Source organism: Typopeltis vanoorti, chromosome 18 (genome assembly GCF_054136105.1).
Source record: "Typopeltis vanoorti isolate ZY-2024b chromosome 18, IOZ_Tvanoo_1.0, whole genome shotgun sequence".
NCBI lineage: Eukaryota > Metazoa > Arthropoda > Arachnida > Uropygi > Thelyphonidae > Typopeltis > Typopeltis vanoorti.
Window position 1 is genome coordinate 96,330,001 of NC_143566.1, and position 20,379 is coordinate 96,350,379.

The 20,379-nt window shown below is 35.7% G+C and overlaps 1 protein-coding gene across 1 annotated transcript in view; it reads left to right on the forward strand.

Annotated features, from left to right (window-relative positions):
* Positions 1-20,379, forward strand: part of Got2 (glutamate oxaloacetate transaminase 2) — a 170,679-nt gene that overhangs the window by 112,937 nt on the left and 37,363 nt on the right. Inside the window, exon 8 of the mRNA XM_090407797.1 lies at positions 14,245-14,280. Coding sequence (XP_090263923.1) covers positions 14,245-14,280 — 36 coding nt within the window. The remainder of the gene's footprint in view (positions 1-14,244; positions 14,281-20,379) is intronic.

The window sequence follows — 20,379 nt, forward strand, 5'->3', positions numbered from 1 at the left end:
GCCATTATTATTAGCTTTGCTATTTTCCCAAAATATTTTTGTATGTCTGACAATCACTTCCTACTCTGCTATTTAGATCCCCAACAAAGACCAACTTTTCCTTTTTCATTGTGTCAGTTTCTTTTTCTAAAGTCTCAAAAAATTCCTCCACTTCTACCTTAGCAGAACCTTCTGTGAGACCATATTCACAAATAACTTCCATTGTCCAGTTCCCTATTCTGATATTTGCCGTAAAGTGAAAATCTGATTCTGACGGCCTCTATATGGCCTGAATCCAGCTGGTTCTTCAAGCTTCTATTCCACAATCCTTCTCAAATGTTTCTCAAATATACTTGCATAAATCTTACCAGGAACACTCAGTAGGGAAATACCTCTGTAATTCTCACATTCAGTTTTATATCCCTTTTTACATATGGGTACTATGAGACCTCTACTCCAATCATCTGCAATTCGTCCCTCTGTCCAGGCCCTCTGAACTATGCAATGCACAGCCACTATAAGACTTTTATACTCACCATACTTCAGCATTTCTGGTCGAATATCATCTACTCCTGCTGCCTTTCCACATTTCAAGCCTTTGATGGCTTTTTCTACTTCAAGTATGGATATGTATTCCTGACTGTATGCCTGTTGAGTGTTTTTTACCACCGTGCTATCACTGCTTTTTTCATTTAGCAATTTTTCGAAGTAATTACTTCATACATCAGGGATATCTTTTTCTTCAACATTCGTGTCACCTTTATCATCTCTAATTCATTTTGCAGCACTCTTTCCTGCATTTTTGAGCTTTTTCAACAATCTCCAGAATATTTTGCCACCTTCTTCATATTTATTTTCTATGTTCTTGCCAAAGTCTTCCCATGACGTTTGTTTAGTTAGTTTTACACAATGTTTAGCTTTCTTACATTTGTCTCTCTATTCTCTAAGAGTACAAGCTGACTTATTCGCTAGAAACTTTCATATGCTTTCTTCTTTTCCTTCACTGCCTCTTTAAATTCATGTGTCCACCATGGACTTCTGATTTTTCTATCCTTGCAGACAGCCTCACCACATGCCTCTCTGTCTGAATCAATCAATGTTTTCTTCAGGATTTGCCACTGAATCTCCAAGGTTTGGTTCTTGTTCTCTAACTCTTTCATTTTTTCTTGAATAACTTTTGTGTATTTTAGTCTACAGTTCACATCTGAGAGCTGCTCAAATTTTATTCGCATGAAACGTTCTTAAATGTTCTTCTTTTTGGTATGAACTTCAATTTTGTCCTGCATAAGACTAAATGGTGATCACTTCCAATTTTAAATCCTCTGTAGGTTCTAGTGTACTGCACCTGTGAGAAAACATCACTATCAACAATAAAGAAAGTCACTGAGACTTTCTTATTCTTTGCCTCTTCTTTCCATGTGAATTTGTGTATATTTTTATGTTGGAACATTGTGTTAGTAATAACTAGTCCATGTCCTGAGCAGAAATCCAACAGGTATATTCCATTATTATTAGCTTTGCTCTTTTCTTCAAATTTTCCCAAAATATTTTTGTATGTCTGAACAATCATTTTCTACTCTGCTATTTAAATCCCCAACAAGGACCAACTTTTCCTTTTTCATTGCATTAGTTGTTTTCTCTAAAGCCTCAAAAAATTCCTCCACTTCTACCTTAGTAGAACCTTCTGTGGGACCATAGGCACAAATAAGTCTCATTGTCCAGTTCCCCATTCTGATTGAGACTGCCATTCAAGAAGATTAGCATCGTATTTAGTATTGAATACTATGGCTACTCCTTTTTCTTGATTGTCATTTCCTGACTGTAATATTATGCATTTATTGCTCAGAAAGATCTCACCACTTTTTGTCATTTTTGTTTCAGTCACCCCTATTATGTCGATCTGGTACTTATCTAATTCTTCAGCTAGCTCCATTTCTTTGCCATTCAGGCTCTTATGTTGATAGTACCGATCTTTAACTCTGGTGATGTTGAGTTGGGATGTGCTTTCAGATTTGTTCCAGTAGCTGACTTTTCTATGTTTACCCTGGTTCCCTGACGAAAACAACGGGGGCCTTGTTTAACCAGGGGATGCCCCAGCCGGCATGAAATTTTGTCATGTTGTACCATCATTTTCTATATTGGTTTAAGCCAATAAGAATACAATTTGGTCTGCTAAATCCCAAATTGCTGGCCCATCCTCGTTCATTCAGTATCGAGGTAGATACCCAACAGGATGCACCATGACAAGGTGAGGTTTGGACATTAGGTCAGAAGCCTTGGTCTGTTCTTCGCATTCCTTTAAAGGCTATGTGGAGGTCTCCTTTCAGTTATACAGCTTTGACCCTTAACCCCCCCCCCCCCCCGGAAAAAGTTTACCTCTTTTTTTTCCCAGGCACTTTACCTCATTTTACTCTTGAAATGAGGAGTCCTCCTTTCAATATGTTCGTGGTCTTTCTGCTTTCTTCTTAAATTCTAATGATCCTTTCTAGCACCCATCCATTTGTCTGCCTTTCAGTATATGATATTGTTTATATTTCTGTTTAAGAGATGGTTTATTTTATTTCATCTGTATAATGAGATCTTTTCACTCCAAGTGTATTAATTACACGAGGTTTCAATTCCGATTGGTACAATGACTTAACTATTTCTTTTAGAATCCAAAAAATCACTGACTCATTATCGTCATCAAATTCCTGCCATGTGTACCCTCAACGGGTGTACAGGATATGATAGTACTACATGAAAAATTTACATCATTACTAACTTCCTATCTACAATTTTCATCCAGATCAATCTGTTACTTGTCAGGACTCCAATTTTTTTTGGTCTTATATTTCTGTCTCTTAAGGCTCATTGTACCTTATCATTCCACCTATATCTTGGTCTTCCTCTGGGTCGTTTTCCTGCCACCCTGGCAGAGAACACTTGTTTTGCTAATCTTTCCTCGTCCATTCTGTTTAGGTGACCATACCACCTGAGATTAGCTCTACTAACGTATTCCTGGATGCTTACAAAGTCAAGTTCTTTACTAATATCCTCATTTTTAATATGATATTGACATTGATGCCATCTGTTCACGCCTCTAATCTTTCTCAGGGTTCTCATATCTGTGGTCTCTAGTCTTTGGTCAAGTGTTTTACTTCTGACCCAACTCTCAGATCCATAAGTTAAAACTGGTTTGAACACTGTCTTGTATCCAGCTAATTTAGTATTCCGACTAATTGATTCTGTTGCTTTATTGATTAAACCAACAGAATCAATAATTGCTTTATTGATACTTTGTCTATTTCCATGTATTTAATTTACCATCTTCACTAAAAATCGTGGCTAAGTAGCTGAAATGTTTTACTTGTTTCACAGGTTCTCTATTCACAATGCAGTTGACATTATCAATGATTCTGCCTATTTTCGTTGTCTTTGTCTTTTAATTGCTGACCTTCATACCATATCTATTGCAACAGTTATTCAATTTTTTCAAGGAATCTTGCAGACTCGTAGTGTATTTATTTAGAAGTATAACATCGTCCGCATGAAGAAAGAGCTGACATTAACATCTCCAATTTTGATATCATGTTTAATATCACTTTCCTTCATAATGTTATCCATATAGATAATGAATAACAGAGGGGATAATGTACATCCTTGTCTCATACCAGATTTGACATTAAACCATTCTCCTGTACTTCCTTCAATTCTAGCTGCTGACTTACAACTCAAATAAAGACTAAGTATTGCTTGATATAATGCCCCATTGACACCATATAACTGTAGCGTATTGAATAGCTTCTCTCTTGGCACCTTATCGTATGCCTTTTCCAGATCTACAAAACTCAAATAAATAGAGATCTTTGTTATATTCCCATGATTTCTCCACTATTTGTCGTAAAGTGAAGATCTGATCCTGACAGCCTTTATTTAGCTGGAATCTGTTCATCTCCAAGCTTTACTTCTACAGTTCTTCTCAACCGTTTCTCAAGGATGCTTGCAAGTATTGATTGTCATTTCCTGAATATAACATTTTGTATTTATTGCTCAGAAAGATCTCACCAGTTTTTTTTTTTTTTTTTTTGTTTCAGTCATCCCTATTATGTCGATCTTGTAGTTATCTAATTGTCAGTAATTATCTTGAGTTAGCTAGCTGACTCAAATTACTGACTCAAGACCAAATAAAATAATACATATTTAATGAAACTGAAACATATATACATTTTAAATAAAATTACATAAATAACTACAAAATTAACTGGATCCAAGACTTTCTAAAATAAATCAACTTTAGAGATTTTCTTTTCCAAATTTTTAAAATGGGATAATTTTTTCTCTCTCTTATATAACATCATCATCATGCGTATCAAGGATTTAGGCCTCATGGCCTGTTCCGGCCTTGACCGCGCAGTTAGCCTAGTGGCTTTGCGCTTTGCAACCATATGACTGGGGAAGGAGTGTCCCAAGTTCAATTCCCGTTGTAGACGTGAGGAATTTGAGGATCTTCCTCAGGCATAGCCAAGTTAGCCGGTCTTGGGCATGGTCAGTAGGGTTTTTTCCGCCAGTTTATCTGGCGTTTTTCATCCCGCAAACAGGCAAACCGGCCCGTGAACATACGCCTCTACAGTCAAAAATATATCCCCCCCCCCCCAGCGGCAGACCAGGCGACGGGTCGGTTGGGAGTAGTACTAACAAGTAGTCGCATCTAAGTAACACGCGGACCCTGCATAGGAAGCGGGAATAACGCGAAGAAGAAGAAGATGGCCTGTTCCGGCCTTAGAAGTTATTGTTTAAGAGGATGTCCTGGTTTTCTTTTTCCTAATGGCTTGTAATTTAAGGCTTGTTTTGGTAATCTTTCTGTTTTCATTCTTTGAACATGTTCCATCCATTTATGTATATAACATAAACATTATTCCTCTTGTCTCACTGAAATATAAATATTCTTACTTCTTACATTTCTATTTGACACACAGTTGACTAATTATTTTACAAAAGAAAGAAGTTTCTTCTACTACTTCATAAACAACAGATCTAAGTAGAGCTCTTCATGTTAAGCCACTTTACAGTTTCAAATTTCACCAGTTGTTTTTTTTTTTCATAGTAATCTGATGTCTTTAAGACAGAAGATGAAACTTTCCATTCAGCATTTCCTTGAACATTCAATTAGCATGTCGATTAATACCTTCTTTTATTTACTAAATACTTGTTGATAGTCTCAACTCCTCTGATTTAAAGACTCGCAATTCTACTATTTCTTTTCGGAATCTTCTATTTATATTTTCCCGACTGTCACGTAAAACTTCCTAAGAAAAAAATTTCTCCTGTCTGCATTCTTAAACTTCCATTAGCTCTCTCTTTTGTTTTCTTTGTTACCCCAATACCGAATGCTTTCTCTTCTTCAGCTGTCAATCACCCATCAAACTCCTCGCCGAGAATGCACACTCAATGTAATGGCAAGTGAGAAGTTACGTATAATGGTTAACACATTGTCTCCATTAGTATAACGAGAATGTCTTTACAAAACATAACAGATATCTCGACACTTACCAATTTTAAATTATATTAAAAAAATTGAAAGTAACACAACTACCAAAATCTATTCTTCTTCTTCTTCTCTTCCGTCTAAGATGGGTTGAGTCTTCTCGTGAGCAGGATCTTCCAGTCTTCTCTATTCCATGCTGTTCGAAAAAGTTCCTTATATGTTCTGCATTCCCGAGATGTTCTTTATTAATTTCAGCCAGGTAATTCTTGGTCTTCCGGGTCTTCTTTTTTCAGTTGGAAAAGTATTGATTAGGACGTTAGGAAGTCTGTCTGCGTCCATGCGTACAGTGTGGCCAAACCATCTCAGTTGTTGTTTTCTAATTTTTTTTTATTGTCTTTTTATGCAATAATTCTTGTCTGATTGTGCTGTTTGTTTTCTTTTCTATCCAACTTGTTCTATTTATTTTTCTTAAGCATTTCATTTCAAATGCCAGCAGTTTTTTCTCCTCTCTTTTCTTAACTGTCCATGCTTCTGCTCCATAGATGACTGTTGGTATAATTATTGCTTCATATAATTTGATTTTGGCTTGCTTAGATATCTTGTGTTTTCCAGATTTTCTGTAATTTTCCCATGGTGGTCAATCCTATCGCTATTCTGTCTTTGATTGTTTTGAGTTCAACTATTGTTTCTGTTAGTTTTGATCCAAGATATATGAAGTTGTCTACTTGTTCTATTTATTCTCCATTTCGGGTGGCTGAGATGGTAGTTCCGTTCCTCCCTATTTTCATCACTTTTGTCTTTTGTATATTTATTGTCATGTCATGTTTTACAGGTTTCATTTTAGCTTGTTTATCAACTTTTATAGTTCATTTGGGATTCTTGCAATAAGGACGAGATCATCCGCATATTTGATATTATTTATGTTTAAACCATTGACATTGATTCCAGGCTCATTGTCTATTGCCTTCTTTACAACTTCTTCTAGATGTATGTTGAATAGGCATGGGGATAATGGGCATCCTTGCATTACTCCTTTTTGGATCTCTATGGGTTCTGTTGTGAGTGTGACCTTTTTAATTATTGCATTTGTCTTAGAGAAATATTTTATCAGAAACTGTATTATATATTTGTCTATTGCTTTTTATAGTAGAATTTTGAGAAGGATTTCTCTGTTGACTTGATGCTATCGAAAGCTTGTTTAAAGTCCACAAAACAACAATATAGTTCTTTATGGTCTTCCCAGCTGAACCCTGCTAGTTGGTGCAATGTGAAAATTTGGTCTATTGTTGAATAGTTTCCTCGGAAACCACCTTGTTCTATGCCTATCGTTTCTTCATAGGTGTGTTTAATCTATTTTGTATAATTCTTACGAATATTTTATAGGTGTGGGAGAGTAAATTGATTGGTCTGTAATTTCTGCAGTCTCTTTTGTCTCCTTTCTTGTATATTGGGATGATCTTCCCAGTTCTCCAGTCTTCTGGGATCTCTCCTGTTTGTAGTATTTTATTGAATAGGGTTGTTAAATATTCTGTTGATATGCTGCCTCCATATGACCACAGTTCAGTACGGATAGTATCAATGTCTGGTGCTTTATTGTTTTTCATCTGTTTTATTGCCTATCTAACTTCTTCTTGTAAAATTTTTGGGGGGGGGGTCATTATTTTCTTCTATTGTTGGGATTGTAGTTTTGCTTCCTTAGCGGAAGATAGTCTTAAAATGGTTTGACCAGATTTTTCTTCTTCGTTATTCCCGGTTTCAGTCATCTTGTTGTTTATCATTGTTACTGCTTTTGCTGAGAAATCCTTTGTAATTTCTCTTACAGTATCATGGAAGACTTTTAGATTGTTTTGTTGGTATGCTTCTTGGCATTTCTCAGCATTTTCTTTGGCTTTTTTGCATAGGTTATCAACTTTATTTTTTAGTGCTCTGTATTTTTCTCTATTCTTCATTGTTTTGTTGGTTTACAAGTATCTTGGCCTTTCTTTTCTCTTCTATTGTTGCTACGATTTCTTGGGTTATCCACTGTTTGTTTATTTTGGGTTTGGTACCTAGAGTGTCTTTTGCAATTGATAACACTGTTTCTTTTTCTTCTTCCCAGTATTTTCCACTGTTCTGGAAGATGGAGGGTTTTAATTTCAAGCACATCTGTTCTAAAAATCGACTTCTGCTTGAGCTATCTTTTAGTTTTGATGGGTTGATGTTTTCTTCTTTTCTGATATTGTTTTTCCTGTTGAATTTTATCTTCACTTTGGCAGTTAATATTTCGAGGTCAGTGTTGAAATCAAAACTTCTTAATGTTCGTACATCATTTACTGATCTTTTCCATTGTTTGTTTATGATGATATAGTCTATGCAGTTCTTTATATTATCTGGGGATGTCCATGTATATTTATTATTAGGCCGTTGATAGAACAATATGTTTGTAATCATTAGATCGTTTGCTTTACAGAAGTGGAGTAAATGTTCTCCTCTGTCATTAAGCTCTCCATATCCAAATTTCCCCATCACATCTTTTTTGTCTGCTGTGAACTGTCCTATATATGGGATTATCTATTTCTTCCTCTGAATGTCTGGTGTGTATATTTGGATTATTTTAATTGTTTGACCTTTTTCTTTTGCTTGAAGTTTGGCTGTGATTATTCTAGGAGACACTGGTTTTATTTCAATTACTGAGTGTGTAAGTTTCTTTTCAATTAATAATGCAACTCCTTTTCTGTGTATGTTATCTTTTCTTCCTGAGAAGTATAGTCTTCCTTTTGGTAAATCCATTAATCCATCTCCACACCAATGTGTCTCTGATAAACCTAAAATTCTTCATTTCAGTCTTTTTAAATTTTCCTTTACTAATTGCAGTTTTCCAGGTTGGTATAATGATCTTATGTTGAGGGTGGCTACGTGTTTCACGTTCTTGGCTGAACATTGTTGATTTCTCACCTACTCTATGTGGTCTTCGAGTAGGCGCATCAGCTGTCCCGTACACAGTAGCACTATCTCGGTTTGTAGGCTTTTTCTCCTGCTCATGAAAGTTACTAGAATAATAATGTAGCCAGCTTTCCATGCATCCTTTGGTCCACGGCTCTTTATTCAGAGCAACCCATTTGGGTTTCCCTCATTCGCCATCTGGGGGACACGCCTGGTAGGAGTGTGGTCTCCCCCAAAATCTATTAAGTACATCAATTTTCAGATGCTTCATATTTCATTTTGACAATAATAATATCAATAACGGGCACATCTCAAGTGCCGATATACACATTACGAAAGCAAAACTAATATATTAACACAGAGAAATAATTGTAAAAAGATTCATAATTAAAATTATTATATTTTTAACTATAAAATTATTTAAGGAATTTATAACGTATACTGGAATATTAATTCAAAGAAATTTTAATAAATACCTCCTATATTTCGGCAATGTCACATTGCCATCTTCATGGGAACATAAAACTATGACACGCGCATGCAGGCACTACAAAAAGCAAATGAGGCAGAAGAGAAAACTACTGTTCATTGAGTCCTAAAGGTTCCCTTTAGCGGGCTATATTTGGTTGTCTTGGCTGTTGGGCTGAAGTTCTCAAGACGCAAGCTTTCCACATTTGGGCCAGTCTCATGCATCCAAATTTGTTGAGGTTTGGAAAGTTTTTTAGAACCAAGGCTGATTCCATGAACAATCTTTCATATTTAAATTTGCTGCGGTGTATTAACAACATGGCTTTCTTCCAACGTATTCTGTGACAGATATCCAGAGCATGGTCTGCAAGCTCAGAGTGGCTGTACTGGTGAAACCGGATGTAATATTTTGTGTTCCAAAATCCTGACATTTGCTGTCCTGCCTGTTTGACCAAAGTAGGACAGTTTACAGCTGCAAGGGACCTGGTATACCCCATGTAGGTCTAGTGAAAATGGTTGATCTTTGGTGGAGCAGATAAAGGATGCCAATTTTTTATATGATTTGTAACAAGAAGTCAGGTCATTTTTTTTAAAGATTTTACTCAACTTTTAAGAGGTGCCCCGGATACAGGGAATGGTGATGGATTTAATGTAATCTTTATTATGAAGGGGGGGGGGGGTAGTGGGGTTGTGGTTAACTAGTTTTAATATTTTTGGGGGGTTGTAGCCACTGGCTAAGAAAGTGTTAAGGATGTGGTTTAGTTCAGTGGTTACGGCAAAGAGGAAAACAACGGTCTCCCTTTCCCTCTAATCACTCACCAGCCTGATGGATCCTTGGTTTTCTCTGTTTACAGAAAACCCACCCATACAGGCAGATACATTCACCAGCAATCCCCCCCCCCTTCCACACACACACACACACACACACACACACACACACACACACACACACACACACACACACACACACACAACAATATGGGGTTATAAAAACACTATATAGCAGGGCCAAATTAATTTCTTCAGATGACAATGCCGTAACCACTGAACTAAACCACATCCTTAACACTTTCTTAGCCAGTGGCTACAACCCCCAAAAAATATTAAAACTAGTTAACCACAACCCCCCCCCCCCCCATAACAAAGATTACACTAAATCCATCACCATTCCCTGTATCTGGGGTACCTCTTAAAAGTTAACTAAAATCTTTAAAAAAAAATGACCTGATTTCTTGTTACAAATCATATAAAAAATTGGCATCCTTTATCTGCTCTGCCAAAGATCAACCACTTCCCCTAAACCTACATGGGGTATACCTGGTCCCTTGCAGCTGTAAACTGTCCTACTTTGGCCAAACAGGCAGGACAGCAAAAGTCAGGATTTTGGAACACAAAATATTACATCCGGCTTCACCAGTACAGCCACTCTGGGCTTACAGACCATGCTTTAGATAGCTGCCACAGAATATGTTAGAAGAAAGCCACATTAATACACTGCATCAAATTTAAATATGAAAGATTGTTCATGGGATCAGTCTCAGCTCTAAAAAAACTTTACAAACCTCAACAAATTTGGGTGCATGAGAATGCTCCAAATTTGGGAAGCTTGCATCTTGAGAACTTCAGCCCAACAGCCAAGACAACCCAATATAGCCTGCTAGAAGGCAGGCTGAAGGGGCCTTTAGGACTCTAGGAACTGCATTAGTTTTCTCTCTTCTGCCTCATTTGCTTTTTGTAGTGCCTGCATGCATGCACGTGTCACATTTGTATGTTCCCATGAAGATGGCAATGTGATATTGTCGAAATATAGGATGTATTTATTAAAGTTTCTTTTACCATATATTCTGGCATATAGGTTGACTTATACGGCAGGTCAAAAATTGATTGCTTTCCAAGAAAAAACTAGTATGTATCATACTCTGCTAAATTTATTAGTAATATACAAAAAGGGTAAATAAGTAAAAATATTTCAACTTATATCAAATTTATTTACAGAAAAAATTATTTACATGTTATATAATTATTTATTTACAAAAGAAAATAGTAACTACATGATTAAAATTTAATTTTCACTGTCTGAATGTATGAAAAGTTCATTGTACTCTGGTTCTGTAATTTCTTCTGGTATATCGTCATATAAATTGTATTCGTTTTCTCCATCAGATTTAGCATCAATTTCGTTATCATTGTAAATAAAATCATCTTCTGAGCCATCTAATTTGTTAGGTATAGCACATTTTTTAAAAGATTTTATTACTGTATCTGGTTTTATTTCATCCCATGCTTTCGCTACCCATTCACACATAGTTACCAAAGACGCATGTTGCATTTGTCCTCCTTTTGTGCAACTTTTCTCTCCTTCTTGCATCCACACATTCCACTGTTTTCGTGAACTGTCTTTTAATGGTTTCTTTATACAAACATCCAGCGGTTGCACTGGTGAAGTTGGAACTTGGAATCACTGCCATATTGGTATTATTCTCTCTTAATAAAGATTTTGTGCTCTCCGTTAACATGTCCCACACTAAAAGACTGTTTGGATTTTTTAATGCACCTTGTCGTGTATTCCAAATATTTTTTATCCACAGCTTAACTTCTGCTTCTTCCATCCAACCATTCTCATGAACATGGACAAAAACGTTTCTTGGAATTTTGATCTTTGGCATTGTTTTTCTTTTAAAAATTATTAGGTTTTAATTTAGTACCATCAGCCATTGAAAAAAATAGTTTTACTTCCTTTCAATTCTACTGTTCTATTCCAAACATAACTGGAGTTTCATCCATATTTCCAATTTGAGCCAATAAATAATTTTTTGGCTTTCTTTTAGCAGTTATACAGGGTGTTCGGGATAAATTTGACATATTTATAATTAATTATATTTTTCCGTAAGTTACATGTATTAACACACACTTCTCTTCATTTAAAAGTTTGGACCCTTCTTCATTCATATACAAGATGTCAGAAAGGATGGATAGCTGGAACCCACCTGAATCATGGAAGAGAATAACTTGTATCATGATGATTCGTGCCCGCCATCAAAATAAGGATATTACGACTGCTGCCCAATGCTCCCTGAATACAGTAAAAACAATCAGGCATGAACTAGAGACTTGCAATGGTGACTACGAGGATGTAGCAAGAAGAAAGATCCCTAGCAGACGATCTGATTGCGTTCGTACAGCAGAATTCCTCGCAAATCTGCAGGAACAGGTGTTGAAGAACCCTGGCATTGGAATTCGGGCTTTGTTCGTGGAGTTGCTAACTGTAGTCAAGCCCTGGATAACAAGGGTAGCCAATGGTAGGCCGTATGTATGGCAGCAGGATTCGGCCCCTTGCCACACCTCTGGGAAAAGTCAAAAATGGTTGTCTGAAAATTTCTACGACTTCACCAGTCCAAATGTTTGGCCTCCAAACTCCCCAGACCTTAACCCCATGGATTATTTTGTATGGGGTGCAGTTGAAAAAGACACCAATCGCACTTCCAGTAATACAAAAGCCCAGTTAATGGATAAAATTAAAACAGTTTTTGCGGCCCTTCCCAGGGAGACTGTAGCATCAGCTTGTTCGAGGTTCCGAAGCAGAATTGAAGCTGTGATCGATGCTAATGGTGGTTATTTTGAGTAAATCTTGTTGATAGTATTGTAATTAACTCTGCCTGTAATGTTTTTTTGTCAATTCATTAAATTTAATAGATACAAAGAAGATTTTCTTTTTCCTTACGAAACTGTCAAATTTATCCCGAACACCCTGTAAATCTTTGAAAACTTAATAACTTATCATCCAAATCCTTTGGCAACTTCTGTGCGATTTTCGTTTTTAGTTGCACTAAATTTTTCCTTTCCATAAACCAGCTACACCAACTCACTGTAATTGAATTTTTCGCTGTTCTTTTTATTTGCTTTGCCCCACTTCAAAACAAATAAATGAATATTATTTCTCGTTATAATGAGTCCATTTTGGCGATTTTCTCGAACCCAATCCGCAACATTATTTTCCAGAATAGGCCACTTACAAAATGGTTATTTTGAGTAAATCTTGTTGATAGTATTGTAATTAACTCTGCCTGTAATGTTTTTTTGTCAATTCATTAAATTTAATAGATACAAAGAAGATTTTCTTTTTCCTTACGAAACTGTCAAATTTATCCCGAACACCCTGTAAATCTTTGAAAACTTAATAACTTATCATCCAAATCCTTTGGCAACTTCTGTGCGATTTTCGTTTTTAGTTGCACTAAATTTTTCCTTTCCATAAACCAGCTACACCAACTCACTGTAATTGAATTTTTCGCTGTTCTTTTTATTTGCTTTGCCCCACTTCAAAACAAATAAATGAATATTATTTCTCGTTATAATGAGTCCATTTTGGCGATTTTCTCGAACCCAATCCGCAACATTATTTTCCAGAATAGGCCACTTACAAATTCCTTTCTGTAATGCGCACTTATTTTTTGGCATTTTCATTATTAAAGTTTCATTTTTTTTCTCCAATCGCAAACTAGTTTTTCGTTTACTCAGAACTGACATGCAGCAACACAGTTAGTATTTCCTTTTGGAAATTTAGTCACTTTGCACTTAAAACTCGCGTCATATTTCATTCTTTTAAAAGAAACCATTGCACTTTAGTTCACTATTGGTCAATACGAAATAAAATTTCTTATGTCAACTAGGTATTTTATATCTTTTGCTAAAACAAAGAATGGAAGAACTAAAAAGGCAGTTATGATCCTAGTGGTTGAAGCCTGTATAAAAACTGTCATAATTTTTATTTTTAAAGTAATTTTTTTGAGTCGACTTATACGATGAGTATACTATAAAAACTCAAAAAATTCCAATATCGACTTATATGCCAGGTCGACTTGTACGCTGGAATATACGGTAATTAATAGTCGTGTTACCAACATGTAAGCCTATCTACAAGAATTATGGATATTTTACATGAATTTCATCTTTCTCTCAAAAAGAGAAAAAATTTTTTTTTCATTTCTAAATATTTAACTTATTTCTAACAAAAACTTTTAATGTTTATTCCTAGATCTTAAATAATAATAAGGTTCTTGCTTGCTGATCATTATTTACAAATTCTCTGAATCGATACTAGATTCAGAATCAGCAGATGCCAGAGATAATTGGGAAGATCGGGAGCATCTTAGTAATCCTAAGATGCTGCTTAGGAGTCCCCTACCTAGGAATCCTTTATTCCCACATGGCTGCATTTCTATAATGTTGTTTATGGTTCTCTGCCAAAAAAAGTATGCTAAATTACAGTTTAGGATAAAGAATTATAAGCAGGAAAATAAAATTAATAAATTCTGTTATATTGCCTATCATAAATGGAGTATTATAAATATAAAAGATGTTTTCTCTATTTCCACATTCTCTCACTTTTTTCTCTCCTCTCTTTATAGCTAGAACAATGGAAAGAGATGTCAAAAATTATAAAGGTAAGCATTGTGTTTGGAATAGGTGTGTGTTACTGTTCTCTAAATCAGTGTATCCCAAACTTTCAGTACTAGAGTACCCTGTGTAATATTTTATTAATACCAGCTTATCCCCTCTCACGCAAAGGCTGTTTAGGAGAAGTTGTAATAATATTTCATTTGAACACGAATAATTATAAAAGTATTTTTTAACATTTGCATTATAATATGGCTTTGTCAACTGAAGGTGAGGTAGCTGATCTCATACAGACATAGCATAGTTTCTCCCCCCCCCCCCCCAGAAATTCAGGTTTTTCATCCTGTCAACAGGCAATTTAGCCAGAACATACATAAATTATAGGGAAAAAATGCTATTGGTGGTGTGGGCAGTATGGCAGATGGCTTGTGGATTATGCAAGTAGTGAAGATGCTGAGTTGTGTGCAGGAAGGTATTCTACTCTACTGCATACAACTCACCATTTCTACTATGAGTTGTTGGACTCCTTGGAAGTGTGATGTTACTAGTCGAGAAACATTGGGTATTACAGAATACCATTTTGTGTATAAAATGGTAAACTGTATTACCCAAAGTTTTCCTCTAATAAATTAATACTCACACTCATTAATATCATTACAAATACTTGATCTGATGCATCAACATGTTTTCTCACAGTTGCCACAATCATTTATTTCTTTCACTTCAAACTTCCCATTTTTAAACAGTGATCCATATTAAGGGTTTAAGAAATCTGAAAGAGATATTAATATTAATTATTATTAGACTGCACTTCAAGATTTGTTAATAATGACACAACTTCTGTAAAAGAAGAATATTATCCACGTACTTATAACCTGCTCAGAGCCTCCGTAGCTCAGTTGGTATAGACGAAACCCTTTGGTTGGAAAGATCTGGGTTCAATTCCCATCAGTAACATGAGGAACCTTTATCTGGTCTTTTTCCAAGAAAGGTAAGTTAGCTGGTCTCATACAGGGGTAGGGGGTTTTTCCCACCAGGAAACTCAGGTTTTTCTTTCCCCAGAACAGCAAACCAGCCCTGTGAGCACACGCATCTACAGACATAAGATCCACCAGGAGGCATAGGGCTAACCACCTTATCCTCGAGTTACGGTTGCGAAGTCCAAGAATACTTTGAAAAGTCGTGGGTGCCTAAGTACCTATTAGGACCATTGATAGGATAGCTTATAACTTGCTCATCTGCACAACTTGTGACACAAGCATGATTAAACATGTATAGATGCATGCACAGGTGGTGAAATAGTTACTGAGCACCATTACAATTTAAAATACTAAGAATTTTGAAATTTATTGGGGAGTTCCATGTGGTTCGAACTTGTTTGTATTTAAACTTTGCAAATAATTCGAACCACACTGTTGGAACACAGTGTCAGCCAGATGCAGCCATAATGGAGATCAGTGGATTCATGCTGTGAGAAGCACATTTTGTTTAAAACTTTTGTTTAGATTTTTAGTTATTGAAAAATTATAGAATAGACCACACTTTGAAAAACTCTGGTCTAAATAGTTATCATTCACATTTGACATAATTTGTTACTTTTAGTAAATGTTGCATAAATTATGTCAGTAGTATTTTGAGTTGAAACATTAATTTCCTTATACTGAGTGGTTTATTTGGAAAAGAAAAAAAAAATCTTCAAATTTTGATTTTTAAGTACAAATAACTGGACGAAAGAGTGTTACACATCTGACGGAACAAATGATTTTAAATTCTATGTTTTAAATACTTTTTAAAATATAATATTTGCAATTAATTAGTAGGAAAACAGCATAAAAAATATGAGGTATCCCTGCCTAATTCTGTTATTTTGTTGAAAAATTTCTCAGCCAACAAATGATACAGAGAATAAAGTTCATTCCAAATTTTATCATCATCATCATCAAATTCCTACTATGTACCCTCAAGGGGTGTACAGGATATGATAGTACTACACGAAAAAAATTACATCATTATTAATTTCCTATCTACAATTTTCCTCCAAATCAGTCTGTTACTTGTCAAGACTCCAACATTATCAGATCTTATATTTCTATCGTCTAAGGCACTTTGTACCGTATCAATCCACCTATATCTTGGTCTTCCTCTGGGTCGTTTTGCTACCAACCTGGCAGAGAACACTTGTTTTGCTAATCTTTCCTCGCCCATTCTGTTTAAGCGACCATACCACCTGACATTAGCTCTGCTAACGCATTCCTGGATGCTGACAATGTCAAGTTCTTTCCTAATATCCTCGTTTTTAATATGATATTGCCATTGATGCCATCTGTTCACGCCTCTAATCTTTCTCAGGACTCTCATATCTGCGGTCTCTAGTCTTTGGTCAAGTGTTTTACTTCTGACCCAGCTCTCAGATCCATAAGTTAAAACTGGTTTGAACACTGTCTTGTATACAGCTAATTTAGTGTTCTGACTAATTTCTCTCTTATTCCACATGAATTTATTCAATTGATTTCCCACCATACCAGTTTTGCTGATTCTATTGTCTATTTCTATATTTAATTTACCATCTTCAGTAAAAATCGTGCCTAAATAGCTGAAATGTTTTACTTGTTCCACAGGTTCTCCATTCACAACACAGTTGACATTTTCAATGATTCTGCCTATTTTCATTGTCTTTGTCTTTTTATTGCTGACCTTCATACCATATCTGTTACAACAGTTATTCACTTTAGTCAGAGAATCTTGCAGACTTGTAGCGGATTTATTGAGAAGTATAACATCATCTGCATAAAGCAAAGAGCTGACATTAACATCTCCAATTTTGATATCATGTTTAATACCACTTTCCTCCATAATGTGATCCATATAGATAATGAATAACAGAGGGGATAATGTACATCCTTGTCTCACACCAGATTTAACATTAAACCATCTTCCTCTACTTCCTTCAATTATAACTGCTGACTTACAACTCAAATAAAGACTAAGTATTGTTTGATATAATGTCCCATTGACACCATATAACTGCAGCGTATTGAATATCTTCTCTCTTGGCACATTGTCATATGCCTTTTCCAAATCAACAAAACTTAAATACAGATCATTGTTATATTCCCATGCTTTCTCGACTATTTGTCGTAAAGTGAAGATCTGATCCTGACAGCCTCTATTTGGCTTGAATCCAGCTTGTTCTTCACAATTCTTCTCAACCATTTCTCAAGTATGCTTGCATAGATCTTGCCAGGAACACTCAGTAGGGAAATACCTCTGTAATTCTCACATTCAGTTTTATTTCCCTTTTTGTATATGGGTACTATGAGAGCTCTACTCCAATCATTGGGAATTCATCCCTCTGTCCAAGCTTTCTGAACTATGCAGTGCAGTCACTGTAAGACTCTTATACCACCATACTTCAGCATTTCTGGTCGGATATCATCTACTCCTGCTGCCTTTCCACATTTCAAGCCTTTGATGGCTTTTTCTACTTCAAGTATGGATATGTATTCCTGACTGTATGCCTGGTCAGTGTTTTTTATCACTGTGCTGTCATCACTGCTTGTTTCATTTAGCAGTTTTTCAAAGTAATTACTCCATACTTCAAGGATATCTTTTTCTCCCATTTTCATATCACCTTTATCATCTCTAACTCCTTTTACAGCACTCTTTCCTCCATTCCTAAGCTTCTTCAACAACCTCCAGAATATTTTTCCACCTTCTTGATATTTATTTTCTATATTCTTGCCAAAGTCCTCCCATGACTTTTGTTTAGCTAGTTTTACACAGTGTTTAGCATTCTTGCATTTGTCTCTATATTCTCTAAGAGCACTAGCTGACTTATTTGACAGGAACTTTTGATATGCTTTCTTCTTTTCCTTCACTGCCTCTTTAACTTCCTGTGTCCACCAGGGAGTTCTGATTTTTTTATCCTTACAGACAACCTCATCAAATGCCTCTCTGGCAGAATCAATCAATGTTTTCTTCAGAGTTTGCCACTGAATCTCCAATGTTTGATTCCTGTTCTCAAACTCTTTCATTTTTTCTTCAATAATCTTTGTGTATTTTAGTCTACAGCTCACCTCTGAGAGCTGCTGAACTTTTATTTGCTTTAAAACTTTCTTACATGTTATTCTTTTTAATATGAAATTCAATTTTATCCTGCTCAAGACTAAATAGTGATCACTTCCAATTTCAAATCCTCTGTACACTCTGGTGTCCTGCACCAGGGAGAAAACGTCACTATCAACAATAACATAGTCAATGAGACTTTTCTTATTCCTAGCCTCTTCTTCCCATGTAAATTTGTGCACATTTTTATGTTGGAACATGGTGGTAGTAATAACCAGTCCATGTCCTGAGCAGAAATCCAATAGATATTTGCCATTATTATTAGCTTTGCTCTTTTCTCCAAATTTTCCCAAAATATTTTTGTATGTCTCACAATCATTTCCTACTCTGCTATTTAGATCCCCAACAAGGACCAACTTTTCATTTTTCATTGTGTCAGTTGCTTTTTCTAAAGCCTCAAAAAATTCCTCCACTTCTACTTTAGTAGAAACTTCTGTGGGACCATAGGCAAAAATAAGTCTCATTGTCCAGTTCCCCATTCTCATATTTGCCCACATTACTCTACTTGAGACTGACTGCCATTCAAGAAGATTAGCCTCGTATTTTGTGTTGAATACTATGGCTACTCCTTCTTTTGCTCAATTGTCATTGCCTGAATATAACATTTTGTATTTATTGCTTAGAAAGATCTCACCAGTTTTTGTCTTTTTTGTTTCAGTCACCCTTATTATGTCGATCTGGTACTTATGTAATTCTTCAGCTAGTTCCATTTCTTTGCCATTCAGGCTTCTTATGTTGATAGTACCAATCTTTAACTCTGGTGATGTTGAGTTGGGATGTGTTTTCAGATTTGTTCCAGTAGCTGACTTTTCGCTGTTCGCCTCAGTTCCCTGCCAAAAACAACGGAGGCCTTGTTTAACCGGGCGACACCCCAGCTGGCATGAAATTTTGACATGTTGCACCATCATTTTCTATATTGGTTTTAGCCAATAAGAATACAATTTGGTCAGCTAAATCCCAAATTGCCAGCCCATCCTCGTTTGTTCAGTATCCAAATAGATACCCAACAGGGTGCACCACGAGAAGGTGAGGATTGGACATTAGGTCAGAAGCCCTGGTCGGTTCTCCGCATTCCTTTAAGGGCTATGTGGAGGTCTCCTCTCAGTTATACAGCTTTGACCCTTAAACATCCCTTCCAAATTTTAAGTCTTTCCAAACCATTAAATGACCTGTGGTTAAAGACATTAAAAAATGAATTTTTTTATTTACATAAATATATTAAGGAGAATTTTCATGAAACGTTTGAGCATCCGCTGTATATATAAGTTTAAAAGATGAAATAATAGCATAAGCATAAATGATGTATCAGTATTGATTGTAGTAGTGAAGTCCTTTATTTATGTTGCTCTCACTCATTCAAATTTTGCCGTTGTTTTAAAACAATGGCAATATTTGAATGCCAATCATATGAATCTAGCCAATCAGGATATCTCTTCCCCAGGAAATAACTCTAACAGTGAATAACAAACAAGTGAGATGAAGAGTCACCAACCACATGCTGGCATCTTCATGCGATCAACTCATCTAGCCATACCATAAATAATGGTGAACTTACATTACTTAATAAGGGCTTAAACTTCACAGTATCTCCTAGAACTGTTAATAATGTTGATGTTATATACCACATAGAAAGAGGCATTAAGTTTCTTCCAAGTAACATAGTTGATAAAATTCATTTAGAAACCAGCAATGTTTTGAATGAAAAGAAAACCATATGTAGCAATCTTACAAAAACAGAACTAGCAGGAGTCAAGTCATTAAAAGCTAATCAAGATATAATTATAACAAAATCAGACAAAGATAATGCCACTGTTGTACTTGATAGATCAGCACCTATCAACTGGTAAACTATAATCTGACTAACAGAATAAAAAAAAAAACTGTGAAATTAGCCCACTGTTAAAAAGCTAATACCCCATTACAGCATTTCTCCCAGAATATATGGTGTTCCCAAGATGCACAATCATAACCTTCTGCTGATAATTGAGAGTATAGATAGCCCTAATTATTACCTAGCCAAG